Source organism: Aplysia californica, unplaced genomic scaffold (assembly GCF_000002075.1).
Source record: "Aplysia californica isolate F4 #8 unplaced genomic scaffold, AplCal3.0 scaffold00048, whole genome shotgun sequence".
In the NCBI taxonomy this organism is placed as follows: Eukaryota; Metazoa; Mollusca; class Gastropoda; order Aplysiida; family Aplysiidae; genus Aplysia; species Aplysia californica.
In genome coordinates, this window is record NW_004797318.1 from 803,779 (window position 1) to 824,418 (window position 20,640).

Genomic DNA, 20,640 nt, shown 5'->3' on the forward strand with positions numbered 1-20,640 from the left:
GTGAGAGGCAGATCAAACCATCATAACATAACAATCAAGACAGAAACCATATAGCCGAACCTGCCTTCTCTAAGATGGAAACCTGTCGTAACAGAATCCCTCCACTACCCCTTGATAAATTCCTCTACAAGTACTCTCTACAAAACGGAAACCTACTCAACCCAGAAAAGAAAAGATGAATTCCTTTGCCTCAGAGGGTGTTTACCTGTCTTACAGAAAAGGCTTTGCCCACTCAGCCTTCATTTGAAACAAAACTCCTAAGTTTGTTTCCATCGTCTCTAACCTTTTCACCATGCTGCTAGGAAGGGAGAAAGGGTGCCACTTGGGGGTATGTGTTATCACATAGCCTACAACTACAAATAATATATATGTGAGCCCTATGCTGTGCAGATGTTCAGGGTGATGGAAGTAGCATTCCAACACAGAGAAACCTTCCTGAGTAGCCAGAGATTTGAAACTAATTTGCCCAATGCCTGCCAACTTGATCGTATGGTCAACCGAGAAAAAATTTCCCCCATTATATATTTGTTACATAATGTGTGGGAGGGGAGGCACTGGTCGATTGCTTAAACTCGTGAGTGGAGATAAAAGAGATTATAAGTGTGAAAACCAAGATCTTCAATCTTTTCTGTTTTTAATAGAAGGTCAAACGGTAGTCATGAGATGCAAGCACTGGTGGCAATGGATAGTAAGACTGACACATGCCATTATAAATCAGAGAGGTTAGAATAGCATGGGAACCAGAGAACTCGTCACACGGAGAAGTCGTCACAGCTGAAAAACGTGCGGTGAGTTCACAGGAAAAAAAGTATCCAAATAACAGTGAACGGCACTCTTCTGGAGAAGTGGTCCCGACCTAACGCCTTACAAATTTATACATAGTATAGATTCTAGATCTATGTACACAATCGGAAACAAAAACGGAAGTCCAGTAAAAAAAAGCTGGCGTAAAAATGGGTTTGGGCCTTTTCTATAAATTTACAGTTGTCTGTCTTCCTCTTTTTCTGGGCTTTTTTCCCTTCCAATTATTTAATCTGACAGAAGACCTAACTTTTGTTTCACCCCCTGTCGAAGTTGACTCATTTCGCCCTGTCGAATTTGCACCAGCTTTAACAGTGAAAAGTACGCGGAGATGAGTTTTCTGGAGCTTTTAGACTAAAAATAGAAAAAAGTGGAAGCCTAGGAAGCACAGATTTTATTTTTAGATGAAATCAAAAGCGCAACGACACATGGGTCAAATGATACGCAAAAGCCAAGTCTAGGTTGAGGCGGAATTGAAGTTCCCCATGGCCAAATTTGCCCCAACCCATGTGACGAGATTAGTGGAGGTAGCCTATGTGATGACTTCACTGGTGCCTATCCAATTCAATAGCACAAAGGTGTGAATGGGACGGCTTTAAAATCTTCCAGATCTGCAGGACTGAGTGTATGTATGTACAACAGGTCTTACAATTCTCATGTTTGCTGCATTCCGGCAACATGTGAAAAAAGGTGCAGATCTGGAAGACTGCCCCAAAAATCAGCTGGATGGGGGACTGCAGAGAGACAGAGAAGGCGAGTGGAAAAAAGCGAGAAGTAGATCTAGATCTAGAATCTAGTATAGATCTAGATCTAGAAATCTAGATCTAGAATCTAAATCTAGAAGAGAGCTTTCTGGCTAAATAAAGTCGTCTCACGTCTTGTCTATGCTGGATCTATAAAAACGGAGATCACATTGCTAGCAAACTGTGCCGGTGCCTTACCTTATCAAAATACAAAGCATTGTAATACTGAGCCGATCACAAAGAAATGGATCGATTGAGGAAGTATATTCTATACCCAAACTTCGTGGGCATTGTTCGATCACAGAAAAATAGTGAAAGAATGATTGAATGTTGATAAACAAACTTCCGCTGCGCTGCGATGACCTGAGCTGAAAGGTCAGAAGCGGTGATAATGTAGTTTTCTTCCCCTAAAAGTCTTTTCGGGTTTCAATTTCTTTTAAATAGATAAAAAGGTACTTCAAATTAAATATTCATAAACTCGTTGAAATAACAGCAGTGATAAAATTCTGCTGTGGGAAAAATTATTGTTCAAGTTCCAGTTAGTATCTCATAACAGACATATCAAATATAACGAAAAATAATGGATGGTGATATTATAACCCCTTACCGTAAAAAATAGAAATTTATAACTGTTTTGGGTTTGTTGTTGTAGTTAAACGGCAACGAAATTTGGAATTGCGAATGGTCGCTTCAGCATTCAAGTTATTATGGTGTGAACACACACACACAAAATAAATAAATATGCCGCTTTTCATAAAAGGAGTCAAAGTTGAAAAAGTGCCCACTGTCGATGCTTTTGTTGTGACATACTCACACTTCAAGGTATATTCATATTTATTGTTTAGAAACTTGTCTTGTCTGTCTTCTTGGTCAGTCCTCCGCCTCGGAGACTTGTAATGTGGTAAGAAATCTCTGATCTCTAGGATCTAGATCTAGATCTAGATTAGATCTAGATCTAGATATCTAGATCTAAGTCTAGATCTAGATTCTAGATCTAGATTCCAAAGAGGTATTAATTTCTGGCCTCTGTACTTTGCTGTTCGCTCATATCATACTGTGTCCTGCACTACATTATACAATAATGATGAAAACATCATCTCTGATTCCCAAAGCTGTCTCATGCTAGGTTGCTGGCACTAAACCCTTTTATAATCATACCCATACGACGTGGGGAACTCTGTGCCACCACTTTCCAAAAAGGAAATTTACTCGTTAGTCCGATTCGTACGCTTTAGGCTACATAGCAGTCTTGTCAAAATAATTTTTCGAAGTGACTATATATATTTCTCCGAATGTTCGAGAAAATAAACTTGACCTCTATCTCTGAACGGTTTCCGTTCTCGAGATTTTTTGGTTATTTACGAGAGTGCAGTATCATCTTTAGTTCTGCCACTCTGCAAGGACTGGGGTAAGGAAGCATTTTTTTTATCGAGTTCAATTTCTAGAGCTAGAGATTTTTAGATGTCTGAATCAGATACTTCAGTTGTGGTTGAGGCAACGTTCCTGGACTATACTTCATTTTGATTTGAAAATACCTTCAAAAGGTACTGCGAGAAAACAAGACTGCTGGACTTTGGCAGTAACCTATTTTGCATTAGTCACCCCTAAAGCAAAAACTAAAAAAAAAAAAAGAAAATACCTCCACACCCCCACCCCCTCCGCCCTCACCCCCGTTCACACCTTTTATACACACAAACACCCCCTCACACACACATACACACACACGCACGCGCGCGCAGCCACACCATTCACAAATAGGCTGGCTAACCAAAAAATCTTGAGAACGGAAACCGTTCGGAGAAAAAGAGTTCAAGTTTATTTTCACGAACATTCAGAAAAATAGAGCCGGCCATGATTTTTTTAGAAATACTGAAAAAGTTTCAAAGAGATCTTCGCACTAGAAGTATTCTAAAATATGAAAAATACAGCCCGGGGGTACAAAATGACCCCAGGGCGTACGGATAGGATTAAGCTGCTGATGTTTGTCCAGCGTTGAAACAAATTAGACTAAATGTAAATTAGGGTCTTGGTCTTTCAGGGGGGCCCCCATCCAGGATCGATGTTGTTTTTCTTGTCGATCTGTGCTCAACTGACTCTCACTGAGTGTGTATCAGACGTCTAACGGCCTATTCCACGCCTTTCTATGTTACGTGATCCAAGGGCACGCTACTCCCATAATTATACTGTCCCATAATAACAATAAGAGTCATGTCCCCTGACATCACATAAAATGCTAAGCTACGTTTCCAGTGTCTAATTATAGGTTCTACGTTAAATTCAGTCTGAAATCTAAGGGGGCATGGGGGGGGGGCACAATTTTTATATACAGTCGAACAGACATGCGCATAGATAGTAAAACACGCACTTAAAATTAGCAAACACATTTACAGGTCCGGAATTTTTTTCTTACAGAGATCTTCATGTATTCTTTGTATTTGAAACACATACACAGTCAAATTTGTACTCAAAACAAAGAGATTTCCACATCTCTCGAATATTTCGTTGTGTGCATACTAGACTACTTTTACCAGACCTGCCAAATACTGACTTTTCCTGGTTATAAAATATCTCCTCTTCTTCTCTACTTGAACATGGAAAGAACGAACTCCTACTATCACGACAGATTTCATTAAAGTGAAAAGAGCTTAAAGATTTACTTTTTCAAGAATTATTTAGATTGCAGCATTTCTAAGAGAACCTACCTTTTGTGAAGGGCTCGTAGCATTTGGGAGCTCCTCAGTAGCTCAGGTAATGAAAATTTTACTCATAATGTTACTGACATGCAGGAGAATGCCACAAATTTTATAACCTATCATTGATTTGTACGCCTGCGAAAAGTTGTGTGTTTATGTAAAAACAAAAATACTTATTTCATGATATTTTTATCCGATTTTCCCCTGCTATAGGAATCTTCCCAAGACCTGCTGGGTCAACAAATACGGGAGGTAGGTCCCAAAGGGCTGCTGTATATTGGACAGAGAGAGGTGGCTGGCACAAGTCCTGCAGATGGTGAGATTCTTTCATTTGATTTTCTTCCAGAATTATTATTTTACAGAAATCTGTGATCCTTGCATTATTAAGTACAATCAAACCTGCTTTAATGACCGACTGTTGAAAACAATCACCTGCATAAAGGACCACTTCTCACTTTCATCCATTTGTTAGGGTTTTTTTCTCCTTTATTACTTTATAATAACATTGTTCAAGGGGACCAACTGTCTGAGATGACAAAACTTTTCTCCTCGACTATCAGTCGTCAGCTACGACAGGTTCAAATGTGTTTCATATAAAGCTTCAAAACACTTTTGTTGTGTATACTAATATTTTTCATCTTCAACGGTGTACTCATTTTATATCAAAGAAACCTGAATACAGGCTTGGAGTTCTATACATATTCCTGCGTAATTATATAAACCCTGAATAGACTTTTCTGATAATTCCAATTACTGAACAGTAAAAGATGGAAATCCTTTGAAATGGTTGATACGTACCATACTTCTTTGTACAAGCTGTCAATGTTGTGGGTCTCAAGGAACCTGCAGATAACTTACTTGGTGTTCTGCTTTGCCCAGAGATGTTAGTCTAGTTTCAAAGTACTCATGCAGGACTTAGTTTTGGAAAGTTATGATGAGATTGGTTCCTGGCCCAACTGGATTGGATGCAGTTTCTGTCAAGGGGGAATTTATACTCTTTTTTCTTGTATTTACCCAATTTTCCTTCTATCTCCAGTTGCAACTAGGACTGTTTTTGACAATCACATTACTTTTCTTTAAAGATAAACTTTCACTAAGCCCTTACTTTGGCCTGATCATTTAACACAATCATGGATAGTTTGTTACTGAGTTTGAAAAATACTACTGTGGAAACCATAATTAACGTGCCCGGTAATAACAGAGAGCAGATTATAACAGGGATTTTTTGAATCCCCGTTTTTTTCTACTCTTTGTCTCTATTAAAAATTATTGGCTATAACAGGGCCTCATCGGAGCCCATTCGGTTATAGCAGGGACAAAGGCTTATTAACAATGTGTAAAAAGTAAGAAAGAGAGAGAGAGAGAGTAACGTAGCGATAGAGCAAGCCACGCCACTGCAAGCACATGCATCGTGTGAAGCGAGAGAGGGCTGCAGTATTCTGCAGACTTCTTTCTAGCCCTAAGCCTAGCTACACGCCCGCATAATGTGTCATGTGCAGGCCTACCGCATTTCCAAAACCCCTGTTCCTGGGTACTGGTGGCAAGGGAAACTACCCATGAATATATACAGCTGGATTAGTCCACAAATGCTTACTTCCCTTGCATTTCTGATTTAACAGGGATCTGATATAACATGACTTTTACTCTGGTCCCACCACCCCTGTTATGTCAGGTTTCCACTGTAGCTCTAGAGGCCTATGTGTGGTATCATGGGGAAATCAGGTACTCCTCAAAATAATGGAATTGAAGTAATCAATATTTTTTTGACCATTTGGCAAATTTTATCGGATTTTTTGGGGGGGATTTTGTTTTTTTGTTTGTTTGTTGTTCTATTAGTTTTTTACTTTGGGGGAGGGGGGGGGGGGGGGAGCTCAACTTTAATTTTGTCCTTTTTAAAACACATTTCTGTGTGGATTTTACTGATAAATGGAAATCAACACACTTTGGCAGTCATTTTAATGCTAATATGACCTCTTACACCAGAAGACTCCCAACTCCTTCAGTCACAAATATCTTGACTTATATTCAAGACTGACTGGTATTTTATTCATCTGAAGCATGGCAAATAGACAGATCATATCTATAACTCTGTATACCCCAAAACTGACATGCAGGTGTACATGTATATATATATATATATATATATATATATATATATATATATATATATATATTGTTTCATTGTTTTATTTTGATCAAATGTGTGACTGTTTTGGACAAAAGTAAAAGTAAAAGTTTGTCAGTATGCCTAAATATTGGTGTTAATTTTTAAATTTTGTTTTCCTCAGATGTCATCTCTGTCCTGGGTTCCGAAGATGCTACAACATGCCATATAGCAGTTCTAAGGCATTCAGGTTTTGTATTGATGTTTTGCCTTTTTCGCTGTTGATCACCTTATGTTCTGACTCTTTTATTGAAACCCAGAACTACATTCTATTATTTTTGTGTAATTTCTGATGAATATGTTTGAGTTCCTCGAATCGTTGTTACATGGCAGTGAGGGGTGGCATTGGTTGACTGTGCTTGATACACCATTGGGTGGAGCTAAGGATGGAAGCAAAGGAGATGGTCCAACGTTTCTGTTTTTAATAGGTCAAACAGTGATCCTATGAAGTACAAGCAGTGGTGGTAATTGTATAAATAAAACTTACGCATGTCATTATCAGAAAGGATAGCAGCTGACGGGTCTGAAGTTTTGACCGCTTATGATTACTTGCCGACTGGACAAGCAACCCTCGATCCCATCAGCTGGGCCTTTGAACCCCCCCATTCCATCTCCCCACTAAATTCTCCTGTCTAAGATGGAAAATGTCTAAGACGGAATATTTTTTTCTGGCTCCCTTACGATTCTGTTTTACGCAGGTTCGGCTGTACTGTGTCAACTAGGTAGCTACAACTTTACACAACACTTTACTCTGTAGTGCTATCATTAAACCATGTCTTGGGTTGTCCTTGAGAGTACAGTTGTTTTTTTTAAAGTAATTAAATGGGTGTTTTTGAGTTGGATTTTCTACCTCCTATTCAATTTATAAATGCTGCTGTTTGAAATCTAATTTAGGAGACTCTGCTGCGTCAGTTTTATCATATTATACCCTCTTCTCAACTTGTGATATACAGTTTACTCCGCAAAAAAAATATGTGTGGATGGTGAGAGAAATTTTGATCATAAATTAAAATTTTTGTTTGTCAAAAGCCCAGGTTTTACATTGAAATCAGTGTTTGATGTAATGCTCAATCTCTGCGTAGATTAAATTAGATAAAATAATAATTTAACTTGAATGACTGGATGTTTCTAGGATCAGGTGCAACAAGCTTGATACACTTTGATGGCTCTTCTATACCTGAAGGACTTGACACTATGGTTTCCTTAGTAAAGAAACAGACTGCAGACTTATCATCAGGCAGGTAAGCACAAGTACTTGTCATGATGTCTGGAGAGTTTGTAAGAAAGGAGTCCAAACTTGCAACTCCCGACATGTAGCTGAAATTTTCAGATAATAAAGAGACATCTCTATTCACAAGGGTCTGCAACTACAAAAAAATGCTCAAAGGCTAACAAGAAAAATAAACCTCTTCAATCTGCAATTGTTTACTCAGTTTAAGTGGACATTTGCACATGTTTTATTGTTTGAAGAAGGCAAATTTAAAAGAACTGAGAAATTTTGGTTCAGACTTATTTTGTCAATGTTTCATTGTGTGTATTCAGGATGAATATTTTTTTTTTTCATTTATATTTTTCCTTTTTGTTAAGATACTTTTGGGTGTGGAATTTTTACTTTACTTTTCTTTTCTGATCCAGTGACCATTTGGGTTCTAGCCCTTCGGCCTGAATGTTTGTGGAATTTTTAAGAAAAGGATTTTTAGCTGATTAGAGCATTCAGTATTTTTTGTTCTGTTTCTTTGTGATGGATTTTTTTTCTTCTCTCTGATCACATCAAGGAAGAAGTTGGACAATTTTTCAGTTATGAACACCCTAGTTTATGATTTACAAACTTGAGTATGTTAATACACATGAGTTTCATTTTAATATTAGCCTTCTTTGATCTGTCTTGTCACCCTCAGATTTGAGGTACACCTTGTTGGAGGTTTCCTTGATCCACGTCATAATTCTCATGAAGTGTCGGACGAAGTTTTAGGTAAGTGTTACTATCAGCTCTGGTCCTGGGCTTGGTGTTAGTATCATTTACTGTCCCATAAAAGGTACAGAAAGAGGTTACTGTGCCATAACTGATCAGTTACTCACATGCCTCATTATTGTATGGAAGTTAAATTCTTGTCTTAGGCAAGCTGGTTCTCATGGATTCGTGTGGGGGTGGGCTGTACTCATGTTTCTGCTTTTGGTGGAACTCTGTTGAACCATAACCCAGTGTCTTTATACAGACATACTGCAAAGTTAGATTTGATGTAAAAAGTGAATAATTTTACCTTTTTGTCTATGAAATTGCCTTTTTATAACTAAAATACCACGCTCTGCATATACCATACCAACAATCATGTTACGTAAATAATCTCTTTATTTGTCATTTTATTCAGCTTGGATTCTTTCATTTTGTTTTGTTTTATCTGTCTTTTTTACAGTAATTTTTGGGGGTTTTAAAGTTTCTGCATTTTTCTTGTTATTGTCTTCTTTTCTACTTAAGTCTTAACAACTTTGTCCACTGTCAGTATCTCTCTCTATTTTACTTCTTTTTTTGGGGCTCTCCATCTCATGTTTTGGTCCTAAAATATATGTCTGCGGAGAAAAGGCTGGAAGAATTAGCCAGATATATAAACCCCATTGCATTCTGCCTCAGATCTTAGTTGCTCTCATCATGTATGTAATCTTTCTATGCTGTGATTTCTTACAAACTGTTGGTGGTTGGCGGGTGGTCTGGTGTGGTTTGCTCCTTCTTTCCTATCAAACATCTGTCATCCTTGTTTGTTACACTCTTTTGTAACACATCTATTCTTCAGCACTTATATGACCTTATACAGTTGCAAGCGTCATAAAACCTCTACTAAAACTAAAAAACATCTGTTGTCCTTATCTCTCCTCCTTCTTTTTTGTGTTTGTTACTCTTTTGTAACTCATCTATTCTTCGACACTTATATGACCTTATTGTGTTGCAAGTGTAAAACTCTTACTAAAACTAAACCTTACAAACTATTTACATTTTTCCTCACTCTTTGATCACCAGACGCTATGTGCAACAACCCCAATGATCTTCACCTTGTGACTGCCTGCATCACACGTATGTACAACACCTTAAAAGCCACAGTACCTAATAAGTACCGTATAATTATGTTTACACATGTTGTTTTTTAGATCAATTATAACAGTTTATTTAATGAGTTCAGGTCGGAAATCTGAGTCTAAGGGTAAAACATCCAGCAATGGTGGTATCCAACTTTTGTTTTCATTTGGAATTTATTTAAAAAACTTTTTGCTAACTTTACTTTAAAACTGAACAGGTGTTTATTGTTTTGAGAGTACTAGATGTACTCGTAAAGATTTCACCGATTTCTAACTTCTAATACTGTTGTTAACTTTTTTTCTCTTTCAGATTTCAACACTACATATGATGAGAAAGGAGTACCATTTCCTGTGATTTATGGTATAGGTAAGATGGGTGGAATTCAAGATAAGTTTTTTAAAAACTCTTATCCTGCGTCTTGTGCTGAGATGCGAATCTTATCAGTAGCCTCTTACTTGGGACATTCCGGGCGGGCCGCCGGGGTCAGTCAGCATGTACTGTTGGTGAACAGCGAGCGGCACTGGAAACATGTGTTTTCTCCGTGAATACCGTGGGAGTGTGTTAATCAATGATGAAAATAATACTCTATCTTTTATAGCTTTTTCTTTTTACGAAGTGTTACGAACACATGAACATAACCCTCTCTCTCTTAAGCTGATAAGACATTACGAGTAGTTACACCCATTCAAATAACCTTTTTAGACGCTCTTGTAGTTACGAATGATCTTGGGTTCGAAAGGGGATAATATAGGTTAAATTCCGAATGTTTTACTCTCAAATAGTTCTTTTTATGTGTGTTTTCTTCTCTCCCTTTGATAGTGATCACTTATAGGCCTAGTATAGTCTGTGGCAAAAGGACAAATGAGATACTTCATTTAAAACACTGTTTTAACAGGGTGAGTAAGAATAGTTAAGTTGATTGTTTTTCCTGTAACTTGTAACGATAGAGATGCTTCAACTGAACTTTGACTGTGTTGTTTACAAAACATTGATAAAGCAAAGTGTTTTCTTTCCAGCATGTGATGTGAAGACGGGTGAGATTTTCCGAGCCAAATTCACAGACAAAGGTCCAGATCAAAGTCTGAGAAGTGCCAGACACTTCACAGGAGGCCGTGAGGTGGGTGTGGATGAGACTTACAGTTTGCTGTAACCTTGTTGCTGTCAATAATTTGGTCATATAATCATGATGATGATGGTGTTATACTCTAACCACATAAAGTCAGGCACAGTTAATGTAAACGAAGAAAACTCAAAATCACACATAATTTGTACAATTTGCCATTCCCTAAACTTCCCAAGCAACCAGTCAAATCGAGTTTACATAGAAGGATCAGCAACTGAAGCAGTCAGAAACGGAGGTGGAGGTATCTACATAGAGTGGATAGATGGGTCAATAGAGAGCTATTCCATCCCTACACGATCTCTTTCTTCCAACTATACAGCAGAAACATCAGCACTCAAAACAGCAGCCACCATTCTCTTGCATCACCAAAAATCTAAAGCCAACACCATCATCCTCACAGATGCCAAATCTGTCCTACAAGCTCTCCAAAAGCCACAATCTGCTCAAGTACAACAACTCCTTTCTCTCCTATGTGATCTAAACTCCCAAGCCAACACAACTCTGCTGAGGATACCAGGTCACTGTGCCATTCAATTAGAATCTGTCTTTCGGTATTCTTAGAATATGTGTGAGGACATAATTCCCATAGACTTTTACTTTTAGAGGTCTAGTTAATTTTAGAAGTGTTTTAATTTGTAAAAGTAGGCCTACATAATACAAAGTTCCTGTTGTGTGGCCAATGAAAACGTGTTTGAAGTCAGTGAGAGTGAAGTTTTTAAATGCTCCCAGAAATTCATGTTCATGCGTTGATATTGAATTTTTTGTTGTGAGAAATTTTTCTAATGTGATCAGTGGACATTGTAATTGAGAAAGTAGTTAAAATGGCATTTTCTTCTGGGGTGAATTTTAGTTTAATTTCAAATGGTATGTTCTTTACATGTTGAATTTGAATTTCACTTACGAAACTCTTCTTTGGCTCCAACAAGTCATTCGTTTTGACCACTGTATTGTAAGGCTGTTTCGCGTCACCATGAAACGTCCACTCATCTCCCCAGAACATTGTGATCTATGACAGTGAGTCAAAGCAGCTTGCGATTGGTCCGTTTGGCTATGATCAACTTTCCAATCTAGATGTCTTCTTGTCCATGCCCAATAAGGCCATCCGTCAAGTGAGTTTTTGTTCATTATATATAGTGATAGCCATACGTTCCTCCCTTCTGCTGAAAAAAGAAGTAGAAAAAAAACAGCCACTTTTCATGAGTCTTTCTCTCAAATGTTTTATTTTCATAAGGAAGGAAGAAAGTATGCAGTGAAATCTGCTTGAACAAAGATTTCCAGGACGACCAGATTTTCTTCTGTTCATCTGTGTTTTCGGTTTTGGTGAGGTTACTCAAACAGAAGAAAAAAATTGGGGATTCTACTTTCTTTTGGTTCATCATTGTTTTTGGATTAACTGTGTTCAGTTTAAGCAGACTCACTGTATTTCAACATTTGAACATGCTTCTTTGAAATATTCTTTTATATAATATAAGGGAGCCACCAAATCAACAACCATTGAAACATCAACTCTTGAAGTCCTTCTAAAAATCTGCGTCACATGCATGTTATCAAACAAAAGATCTGGATCAAACACTGTACTCTGATTTTTGTCTTCCTTGAGGGTTGAGGACTTTTTAAAGACAGCATTCACAGCTTGCTGATTCTCTTTTGACTGCAGTTGATAAAATTGAAACATCTTTGTCTCTAAGCTGTCTCCTAAATTGTTCCACCCAGTCAAGAAGAAAATCAAATACAATTCCTTTTCCAAGGGTTATGGGTATTTAAAAGACAACGACCATAGCTTGCTGATTCTCTTTTGTCTGGAGTTGAAAAAACATCTTTGTCTCTGAACTGTCTCTTAATTTGTGCCACCTAATCAAGTAGAAAATACAATATTACGATTCCTTTTCTCTCCGTAGTATCTGTCCACATCACCAGCCCAGGAGCCTGAGGGCTTTGAAGAGAATGTCAGAGCTTCGCTGTTGCAGATGAAGAACTTTCCCAATCCCCTCAGCTCGTTTTTCTCCAATGGGAAGCCAAGAACATACAAAAAGGACCCAGAGACAGGGGCATGGATTTTGGTTCAGTGATGTAATGCAGACTGTGAATTTTGTTTGTTTCCTGTAGTTTCAGTTGTAATATTAATACTAGTTAGATCTCTCCGTCTTTCAGTTTCTGATGCCTTTTCAAAATATAATTTGCAAGGTCGGCTGAGCTGTCCTGAAGAAAAGTTTACTTTCTCATAAAAAGTTTTTAAAAGTTACCTCTAAGAGGTCCGTCAAATTTTCATATATATATATATATATAGCTTGTGTTCATGTTACGTTAAAACTTGATTAAGTGTTCATTTTTAGGTATACAGGATGGACCCAGGGTATCATGAGTCTATTGACATGATATTGTTGAAAACAATGCTCATTCATATTCATACTATCATACTGACTTGTCGTTGTACAGCATGTTTTCTAAACTTACTTATGTAAAGTAGGCTTGGCTTCTTCCTCTTCTTCATTCTAAATAACTGTCACCATCAATCAGATGGTGCACATAAACTATGCCGTCTGCTTTAGATACAATAAGCTGTCAGTTTTCTCTCCAGTGGTGTAGCATATTGCCATGTCTATGCTCTTAGGGTTAAAGGTTGGGAAAATCTAGACACATTTTTGTAAAGCTAGCATTTATTATATTTTCCTCTCTAACTCTTACTTTAAAGTTGGATTTTTTCCATATTCTCCTTTCTGCGACTAGTTGCTCAGCCTCTTCATAGCTGCTGATCTATAATATAGGTCCCTCATCTTTTTAAGTGCTGTTTTAAAAGGTAAGAAATTTCTTCTTTTTTTAAAATGAGATTTTTCCACTTTTACTTTTACGTCATACTTTTAGTTATAGTCAGCATGTTTATCCATAGGTACCTGTAGCAATATGAACGTTGTCTATGGAGCAATTAATAGAGCAGCATTGGCCATATGGTTCCCTAAATTTGATTTTTAAACTCAGTGCTTGAACATGTAGGTTACGAAGGGTTGTCAGTTTTTTCTCTTTCCAGCTTTCATTTTCACTCTCTTTTATTCCATATTTGATAGACTTGCAAATCATAACACGATGTAATAAACTGTTCTGATGTAAAATGTCTCCCATTGGTGTTTGGTGGTTCTGGTCATCATCCCTGTGATATATGCTTGTATGTATTTTTTGTTTAGTCAGTGCACTGAGTTTTGACTTTACTTGAAGTAAAGAAAAGCACATTAACACAGTAAGTCATTTAGTGCCTGGGAAAAGCAAGATAGACGTACAGAAAAAAAAGAGGGGAAAGAAAGAAGTAGGACCCACCAGTGGCAAAACTTTCAACCATGAGCTAAGTGTGCTGTTAGGTTTAGGGTTTTGTGGGGGAGAGGATGGCGTTTTGAAAATGTTTTCCACCTCCATCGATACAATTTAGATCACTTAAAGGCGCGTTGCTTCGACTGTGCCAGTTATTGTCAGTACCAACCTGAGCTGAGTGGGATACATTTGTACATCTCGGCAGACAAATGAAGATACTGTATAATGTACTCTACTCAATGAAAAAATCCTCCCCGCACAGGAATCTAACGCACCATATCTTCTGTTTTAGTTTTTTTAGTTTTAGTAGAGGTTTTACGGCGCTCGCAACTGCATAAGGTCGTATGAGTGCCAGAAGCTTAGATTAGAGGTGTTACAAGAGAGTAACAAACATAAAAAAGGAGAAGTGGAGATAAGGATGATAGATGTTTCATAGGAAAGAAGAAGCAAACCACACCAGAGCACCCGCCAACCACCCACTATCTTCTGTGTGCAACAACACAAATGTCTTCTTTTTTAAGTACCATGTAGGATTTACAGAGTGATACTTGTAATGTAAGAATAATGAACGTAGCAGCAACGTTGAAGAAACTATTTTAAAGGGTATACAGTACAGTATAATACAGATAAGTAGAACACTGAAGACTCGAAATCAGGCATCTGTCGAACTGTGCCTGCGATTCTGTTTTCTTTTCTTTTTTTATCTTTGTAAGATATCCCTCGAACTGCCAAGGCCGGTCCTGATGAATTCGAGCTATCCGTGTTATACTGTATTTTCTCATGGGAAAAAAACTGTTACTTCAGTTAGTATCATGGTGAACAATGGAGCGGATGGCCCTGGTTTAAATCCCAAGGCATAAAGGTGTTCTTCAACTCAGGTTTTTTGTGGATTTTAAAGGTCTTCAGTCCAATTGGCTTGTCTCAGCAGAGATGGACAGTAAATTCAAAGATCCAACCTCTGAATAACTGGTGTTAAGACGGGACTTAAATCCTTACTTTACAAAACTAACACAATCCTTGTCTCAAGAAAAGGTTCTTCTATCCGAGCACCTTTCCTTACGTACTTTTAATAATGATTAGCCAATCCTCTCAGAGTTGGAGACATGTTTAAGTAAGAGTTTAGTTTTTAGTTAGCATTTCAAGGCACTTGCAACACAATTGGGTCTTGTAAGTGCCTAAGATATGGGGTGTTACAAAAGAATAAAAAACACAAAGAAGGAGAGATAAGGACGATAGATGTTTGGCAGAAAAGAAGGATTAAACCACAGCATAACATCCACCAACCATCCACTTAGTAAAGGTTTTTACAGCACAAGAAACACAATTTGGTCTCATAAGTGATTAGAGGCTCTTACTATAGGGTACTATACAGAGAAAAGCAGGAGAAATAAAGACAGTAGATATTTGATAGGAAAGAAGGAGCAAACATCAGAGCACCCGCCAACCACCCATGGAATAATATCAAGTTCCAGGTCCTGTAGTAAAGTTGCGAGTTTCAAAAATTAAGTATTTAAACTTTTTCTAGAAGAAAACATCTCTTCCACTCCATTCGCTCAACTCAAACTGCCCTGAAAAAGAAAGGAAGTTGTTTCCTTGTGCTGGAAACAATTTTTGTAAGTTTTTTTCTTATGAGCAAAAAATTGCACTAGACCTCCAGATTTGGCTCTTCAGAGGGTGACCCATTTCTCCCCTACTGGGTCACTAGAGAAATCAAGAATTTCTTGTGTATCCTTAGACTCGAGGCGTAAAAAAAAAAGCAGTGACTTTGCGGAAGGATACTGACACTGATAATGTAAAATTCACAAACAAATCTTAATCAAACGCAGATGAAGGTGACAAAATAGACCATCAACTGCTAAAACCAGTTTTTAGTTTAGTAAGCATTTTACAGCACTTGCAACACAATAAGGTCATATAAGTGTCGAAGATTACAGGTATGACAAGTAAGAAGGAGGACAGAAAAGGACGATAACAGTTTGAAAGGAAAGAAGGAGCAAACCACCGATTGTTTAAAAAATGAAATCAAATTCAAATATCTGATAAATCAAGTTTAATTTCCAAATATTCCATAAATAAGTTTGAACTTTTCAATCACGTCACAGAATAAATATGCGCATAAATTAAACAAATATTATTACAATTAATCTTTGAGAAGTACCATACTCAACATTGAATTCACCAGGCCTTTACTTTGTGACAATGAGAACATGAACATGGTCAACTTTTACACTATATATTTTCAACAAAAGACGGCGAAACACAGGCGAGTTCAACGGATAAATGAACACATCAGACCAAGGTGCTGCAAACACGAGTCTTAAAAAAACAGAATTTCTCATTGTAAAACTAGTTTCAAGCAACAGTAAGACTGTCAATACAAATGTAATCTCAGCGCAACATCAGAACCTCTCTAATCTATGTAGTCCACATTTTAACTTTCATCTCCAACAACACATGGCCAGAATGAAAAGAAACCTAGGCCTTCACTAACAATTAGAATAAGCTTGATTCCAAACGTCTAGACAATGTGACTCCTTTGTACTTGGGAGTACTTCGTCTTGTACTTGGGAGTACTTCGTCTTTGTCTACCACCCAGGCAAAGTTGTATCATGCATTTTACTTTAAGAAAAAGCCAACTGACTAGTCCTTCTGGTGATGGTGAGGAGGAGACAACCCAGAACTGTGAGTGAGAGTGCTGGAGAGGACTGGGTACACAACAACAACAACACAATTGTCAACTGTTTGTTCTTGTAATGCTAAGACGCACAAGACTACATAAAACAACCACAGCAGCAAATAAAACAGTTTCATCATAAATAGAAAGCATGACAAAAACCTAAAAAATAAAACGGTAAGAACAAACATAGCTTTAAAAGGGCCCATAAGGCAAGCCCACTGACCACATTAAGTAAGGTCTTTGGGGGGGACGTACAACAATGCACCCCATTTAGTGAAGATAAAAAGTCTTCCCTTTTCCCTTTGGCAAGAAAAAAAGTGGGTGAAATTGAACAGGTAATAATAATAATAATTAGATCTAGATCCCAATAACTCTGTTAAAAAGGGTTTTTAAAAGAGTGCCTTTGTTGCTTCATGTCATGCGCCTCTTCATGGCTCGAGTAATTTTGATTAAATTTTTGTCGACATTTCAAATAATCATACAAAGGAAAGTATGACACATATAGAAAATCTGTTTTCACCTCAATAAAATACAACATGAAAATCATAAAATTATACGTGTCTACAGTTATCCGATAATGATTGTTCTAAAACACCTTTAAAATGCCAGCAGTGGGGATTAACTTGAGATTTTAACACCTGGCAGTCAATTAGTTAACAACAAAAAACGAGTTCTTTATGCACAACACAAAAACTATAAAGAAACATAACATAGCGAGCCTACAGCACTGACGACACAATAGCCCCATTAACACTCTCCTTGCGGAACGCACATTTACCTGCATTAGGCAGCCTTACTATTCATTGCACAACACACGCCAGCATGTTCTATCTGCTCCGTAGGTAGGCCTACCTAGTTTTGAGAAATTTTACATTAAAAATTTTGAGTTTCAAAGCATGTCAAGTTTTTTCAAAAGCAATTCTTTGAATATCTTGACTCCACTCTAAATTATCTTATGATTTTGATAGTGACAGTACACTTTGGTTTCTGGCCTCATGGTCTTAGTAACTCCATATGGCCAAAAATGTCAGCAGACAGAACTTTGCCATTCTAAGGAAGCGTTGTCCTATAAAAATGGTACAGGTTTAACGCCCCTATCAACACTATTAGATTATTTGAGAGGCGGGACCTCCGAGTTTTATGTCCATCTCCGAAAGGACAGGGCCAAATGGGACATGTGTAAAGTGAATTTCCAGAGGACACAATGTAGATCGAAATGCAGCTGACACACTGACAGAAGCTTTCAAGGAAATGTTTGATGATTCTTTAATTGCAGCGAAATTCTCTTGAAAGCGCACAAAGGCCACTGCTATGGTCAAATACATTGCAAAAATTCACAAGGACACCCTTATGGAAAGGATGAAGACCAGCCCATTCTCACCCGCAACAGATGGTTCAAGTGACTCAAATGTGAAGCTTTATCCCATTGTTGTTCGAACACTTAATGTGAAGATCTGTGAAGTTCATTCAGAAGTAGCGTCTTTACCTGTCCTTGATGTCTCTGGCACAGGAGAAAACATTTTTAATCTGTTGGATGCTCTGCTTCAGGAAGGAGACATTCCATGGACCAACTGTGTGTCATTTGACTGTGACAATGCAAGTGTCATGACTGGTGTGCACAAGGGAGTGTTTTCATTTATCAAGAAGAAGAACCCTGAGTGTTTCCTGTCTGGGTGTACTCTACATTTAGTTCACTTAGCTGCTGAGAAAGCTGCAGATAAACTGCCATCTTCCCCTGCTGATCTTCTGGTCGACATCTACTATCATATGAAGAAAAGCAGTGTTCGCCAAATGAATTTAGGGAAATATCAAGAGTATTATGGCAAGGAACAGCAGTGAGTCTTGAAGAATGTGAGCACCAGATGGCTCAGCATTGCCCGATGTCTCAAGAGGTTGGTTGCTGACTGGCCAGCCTTGAGAGATTCTTTTAATTTTAAAGAGGAAAAAGAGAAAAATACAAAACCAGGAACAGCTGCTAACATGAAGGCATCCTCAATTTATGAGAACTTATGTTCCCACACAACTCGTCTCTGAGCTCTGTTCTTGATGTTTGCTGTGAAGACTTTCCAACCTTTTCTCACCAAGCACCCGTCAGAGGCCACTCAGATCAAAAGTCTTCATGAGAATACCAACAGGCTCATGAAAGAAGCCCTTCAAAAATTTGTCAAGCCAAGTGGCATGATATACAAATCTCCGTCTGAAGTTGATTACAAGTCAGCGTACAATCTGAAAGATCACAAGGACATCCAAGTTGGATCTGAAGTGGAGACATTCTTGAAGGAGAAAAATATCTCAAGAAAGAAGAAGGATGATTTCTTCAAATCTGTTATCTCCTATTATCAGTCAGTCTGTGACTATCTTAAGGACAACCTGCCTCACACCAATTCATTCTTGAAAAAAGTTGCCTCAACGAACCCCAGCAGGTTTGTTGAAAATGGTGCCATAGACCATTTAAAGGGACTGATGACAATGTGGCCTATTCTTATTCCAAGTGGCTCAACTCAAGACGAGGTGGTAAACCAACTCCAATCACTTCAAATTGTGTTGCTGGAGAAAGAATCCCTGCCATCACCTTCAGATGATATTGGCCTATTCTGGGGCAAGCTGGCTCAACAGGAGGATATCAGGCCTGCTTGTCATGCCCCACTCATCTGCCAGCTGTGAGCGAGTCTTTTCCTGTGTTAGAAAATTAAAAACAGACCAGCGCTCACTGATGGGGGATCAACTACTAGAGTAGAGGCTCTCATTATCTGCAACCACATGCCTGGATCTGCAGTTTTCACCTGAAATGATCGCCTACCTCAAGGGCTCTTCCAGCAGCCAAAAAGACTAAACCAACAGCCTCACTTTGGGTAGCAGGACAGACATGACAAGTATCAAGCTGTCAAAGGGAGTTGAGATGCCCCTTTCCCACTGTTAGTCTCATCTGCCGGCCACCATTTCACTTGCTCAAAGGTAAGTTCAGTGTTTCTGTTACTAATTTCCATTCAAAAGTTAAAACATTTCAATGATAACAGTCCTGACTAGAACGGAAATTTTGATCTTGATTCCAATTCTGATCATGATCAAGAAAACAGTGGCGTAAAAGAATAAGTTGACACCGGCAAGTCTGCAGTGGCGAAAATCGGACCCCGCACCGACCTGAATAGATTCACTAGACTAGAGGGACTCGTTCACTCACTGGTGTGATCAACAAGAGACCGAGTCGGTCGGGTAGTAGAACAGTGGCCACTCGGGTGTTTTGCGGACCTAGATCTTGAGAAGAACAGAAATCATCATCATTCAGAAGGGGGCCCCCTGTCTTCATTACCCAGCTTCATCAAAAGAATCTGCTTCTACCAGGTGAGCAAAGATTCTACAAAAACCAAGAGGAAGAACGAGTCGATGAGCGCGAAGGTAAATATTAAATATGATTCTAGCTACATGTTTACTTTTCCTGACTGTGCTGTCTTGCTCTTGTTTTGAAACACTGCAGATTATATCTCTACATGCACCTGCTTTCTTATATTTTTGTTGTTATTTTAGATTAGGATGTCATTTTAAAAGTGACCATACCGTTGCCCTAGCCTCAAGTCTAAAATTCAAAGGTTTATTCAACAATTTGGTCTTATCTTTACGCATCTTATTAGCATTGATAACACTAGCATAGCCCCATCCAAAACCTCTTTGTAAAGCATTTCAAATAGCTGAGCACTATCAAAATTGTTTTTCAGTTTTTCTCCCAAATTCATTAAAGCCAGATCTAGATCTACTTACTACTACCAGAGAAGGAAAGTGGAAGATATTCAATTGGAAAAAAACCCATATTTAATCTTCCTACGGATGAACGATTGCAACAAATATATTTCTAATAAAAAAAGGATCTTTCTCATTTCTGACAGATCTGAATGATTGCTTCTCAGTTATGAAATTACCAGTTCCAGTCATCCCTACTTGTGAGCAAGGTAAGAAAAAAAAATCTTCCTTCTATATTATGCAATCTTTTACTCTCTCTCAAAATCTTTTTCCTTCAAATAATACCCTCACACATAGTCTACTTGGAAAGTCCATTCATTTCTCTTCAAGAAAA

At 38.1% G+C, this 20,640-nt stretch overlaps 2 protein-coding genes across 2 annotated transcripts; both read left to right on the plus strand.

Moving 5' to 3' along the window:
* The first annotated feature begins 1,835 nt into the window (after nt 1–1,835).
* LOC101852830 (protein N-terminal asparagine amidohydrolase) lies at nt 1,836–13,705 on the plus strand. Its single transcript, XM_005092545.3, has 10 exons — nt 1,836–2,366; nt 4,451–4,553; nt 6,526–6,591; nt 7,534–7,642; nt 8,300–8,373; nt 9,415–9,468; nt 9,781–9,837; nt 10,488–10,588; nt 11,590–11,703; nt 12,493–13,705. The coding sequence occupies exons 1-10, from the start codon at nt 2,286–2,288 to the stop codon at nt 12,661–12,663; spliced, it is 930 nt and encodes a 309-aa protein (XP_005092602.1). The 5' UTR covers nt 1,836–2,285; the 3' UTR covers nt 12,664–13,705.
* A 4,177-nt stretch (nt 13,706–17,882) lies between these two features.
* On the plus strand, nt 17,883–18,410 carry LOC101856870 (zinc finger BED domain-containing protein 5). The gene has a single exon (XM_005092563.1). The coding sequence runs from the start codon at nt 17,883–17,885 to the stop codon at nt 18,408–18,410; it is 528 nt and encodes a 175-aa protein (XP_005092620.1).
* Nucleotides 18,411–20,640: the final 2,230 nt, after the last annotated feature.